Below are 3,156 nucleotides of genomic sequence, written 5' to 3'. Positions count from 1 at the left end.
CCGATGTCCAGCGGCTGGACCCTTCCGGCGTCTCATTCCCACCCCGTTACCAGCTCAAAGAGCTGCCGGGGTTTGCGCCGGCTCAGTTTTGAACCCGCTCCTCCTGGAACGTCACAGCCACGTCCTCCACGGCGATGCTCTCCACGATGGAGGAGAGCGAGTGGAGGTTGCGGTCCTCTGCCGTGTCGTCGGCCAGGAGGTGATCTGCAGAGAGCAAGCGGATGATGACTTTGCTGGGGACGGGGACCATGTGCTGGGGATGGCTCCTGGCTCCGCGCAGGGGGGACCCCATGATCGCCCGCATGGCCAGAGTGACCTGGGGACCCGCTTCAAGCTCCCACCCTGGGGGGGGTATGAGACCTTTCCCTGGAGAGGGCAGTGGTGAGTGAAACTTTCGGACACACTTTAGGTTTTATTCCCCATTGGAAAATGAGATTTAAGTTTCTGCCTTCTGGGGAAAAAAACAGGTGGATTTGGCAGCGGGGGGATAACTGCAATAATGGAAAAAAAAAATCAGCAGCTGCAGGGAGGGGGAGGGAAAGGGAGCTCAGGGCAGTGATGCTCAGCGATGCTCAGCACCGCAGTGGGCAAAGCCAAGACAAGGGATGGCGACGGACGAACCCTTGATGGGGACCAAGCCGCCAGGGCCCTGGGCTGCTGTAGTCTGGTTTCTCAGCTCCTAAGAGTAGGCATCTTGGTGAAATCAGGCAGTGGGAGAAGCCTGAACGCGCTGAGCATTGAGCCAAGGAGGTGCTGGAGGATTTATGAGCTCATCTCTCTGCAACAGCAGGTGGGGAGAACAAGGACAAGGCTCCTTTTGTCCTCCACTCTGAGCATCTCCTGCCTGGAGGGGGGGGGGTTGGCTCAGCGATGCTCTCTGCTCCAGGGCTGCGGTGTTCCCCACTGCTGTCCCCCCACCTCAGAGCCCAGCGAGGCTGCAGGACGCTGGGGCGAGGTGGGGAGGACCTTACCCGCAGGGTTGGTGCCGAACTCCAGCTGGCTGCTCCACTCGGGGCTGCAGGATGAGCTGCCGGACCCGCACTCGCTGGCCGCCTGCAAGGAGCCGAGATGCCGACCATGGGTCTCACCTCCTCCAGCCCGGCCAAACCCCACCAACCACCCCAAAAACACCGCAGGGTGCCCAATCACCGCAGCACAATGCCGCTGCAGAGACGGGCATGGCCCTCCCCACCTGCAAAGCGGCTGGAGGAGCCAACAGCATTCGGGGTCCCCAGGACCCATCGGGGCCAGATGCTTCATTAACCATAAAGGCTGAAAAAACTCCTTTTTGGCCTCTGGACACAGGAGAAACGGGGCCATCCGCTCACTGCAGGTAAAAAAATTGTCTCTTTACCCAGTGACTATGAGAAAGGGCTAGAGACGGACAAACGTCCTTGGGCAAAACAGCTTTTTGCTGAAAAATCACCTAATCAGGCTCATAAAAAACGAGACACAGGCGGGACACCCTCAGGTCATGCCAAGGGGATTTCTGGGGAAGATCTTTTGCCAGTTTGCTTTGTGGATTTGGGGCTGAATGGCTATTTCAGAGAAAAGAGCGACAGCCTGAAAAATGAGAGCATTGCTCAGCAAAGCTCTGAATTAACTTTGTGTGTGTGTGTGTGTGTCTTTATCTGGAAGTGGATGCCAGCCCAGGTTAAACCCAAAATATGATTTATAGGAGCAACCCCAAGGACCCAACTGTTTGTAGCAGCCTAGAAATGGCACTTTGGGTCTACGAGCTTGCGGCAGCACAAGCTAATTAATTAACACTTGGATTTATTTCCCACTAAAGTAGGAAATTCTTACAGACATGATTTTTTTTTCCCCAAAATATTGGATTTCACACTCAACATGTGAACCCCTGGCCGTGCCTGGGAGAAGGGACAGCTTGGAGCAGCGGTGACGCAAGAACCGCTCAGCACGGGTCATGTTTTGGGCACATTTGCAGGGGCAGCCAACAAATCCAACTGAATCCAACCCAAGTGGATACATTCGGTTTACACCGGGAAGTCCCAAGAATATATAGGATGGAGCCTGAAAGTTTTTTCAGTCCTTTATTCAACTCTACATGTTGGGCTACCCGGGTAGCTGCTGGTTTGGTCCTCAAATACCTTAGTCTGAAAGGAGACGAATCTCTGCAAATCCCTCTTTTCTGTGCCTCTTATAAAGTTCTTCTACATCTATATCTATATCTATATCTCATCTGTCTATATAGCTATAACCATATCCATATCCATACCATCTATATCTACTTCTACATCTACATCTATCTATATTATCTGCATCTATATCTATATCATCTCTACCTACATCATCTCTACCTATAGCTATAGCTATCTATACATTTCCATATACAAAGCCTCAGAGCAGCAGGGAAGTGCACGCCCAGACATCCCCCCAGAAATCAGAGGGCAGATAAAAATATCTGTCAAAAACTTGGTTAAATGACCAAAATCCTGTGGTGCGACAGGGCCTGGCTTGCAGCATCTCTGCTCGGGGCTGCGGCAAGTCACAACCGCTGCGAGCATCCTCGCCTGGCTCTCAAATTGGCACCTTCGGTTCCAGAAACCAGAGGTGGCCCCGCACCAACCCCCTCGTCCCCTGCCCTGTCCCCTGCCCGAGTGTGCTGTGCCACGCTGACCATCAGAAAAAGTCCCCATGCCCCAGCGTGTTGCGGCACCGGCAATCGCATGGCGGCGGGGGAGAGGGGAGGGAGGCTGCGGGTTTTGCGCCCAGGAGCATTGATACCTGCGGGGTGTCGCGGGAGGCAGCGGATGGTGACCCCCTGATGGTGTTTGGTCAGAGGCTTTGTGGGTTGTGCCACCCCCGAGACTTTACAGGGAGAAACCAGGAGTGTGTCTGTGTGTCTGTGAGCAGGGGGGGTTAATTTTATTTCATATTTTATTTATTTATTTTATTTTATTTTATCCTATTTTATTTTATCTCATTTTTGCCTTTATTATCCCTCCCGAGCCCAGGCACACGTGCCACACTCAATGCAGTGTCCAGCACTGGACCACGTAGCCCCCACTACATCCATACACAGGGAAAGACTGCTATCGGCCCCTTTGCCTGGGGATCTGAGCACACAGCTGGGGCTGGATCGTCGCTGCCCTGAGCCTTTATTCAGGACATATTTACCAGCCCACAACCGCA

At 53.5% G+C, this 3,156-nt stretch overlaps 1 protein-coding gene across 1 annotated transcript in view; it reads right to left on the bottom strand.

Annotated features, from left to right (window-relative positions):
* Positions 1–2: 2 nt before the first annotated feature.
* MYOG (myogenin (myogenic factor 4)) overlaps positions 3–3,156 on the bottom strand; it is a 3,889-nt gene continuing 735 nt past the window's right edge. Inside the window, exons 2-3 of the mRNA XM_009335103.1 lie at positions 972–1,053; positions 3–204 (exon numbers count right to left, since the gene is read on the bottom strand). Coding sequence (XP_009333378.1) covers positions 83–204; positions 972–1,053 — 204 coding nt within the window. The 3' untranslated portion in view covers positions 3–82. The remainder of the gene's footprint in view (positions 205–971; positions 1,054–3,156) is intronic.

The sequence above is a fragment of the Pygoscelis adeliae genome, unplaced genomic scaffold (assembly GCF_000699105.1).
Source record: "Pygoscelis adeliae isolate BGI_AS28 unplaced genomic scaffold, ASM69910v1 Scaffold472, whole genome shotgun sequence".
Taxonomy (NCBI): Eukaryota; Metazoa; Chordata; class Aves; order Sphenisciformes; family Spheniscidae; genus Pygoscelis; species Pygoscelis adeliae.
The sequence above is the reverse complement of the archived record's forward strand: the minus strand, read 5'-3'. Positions and strand labels throughout refer to the sequence as shown.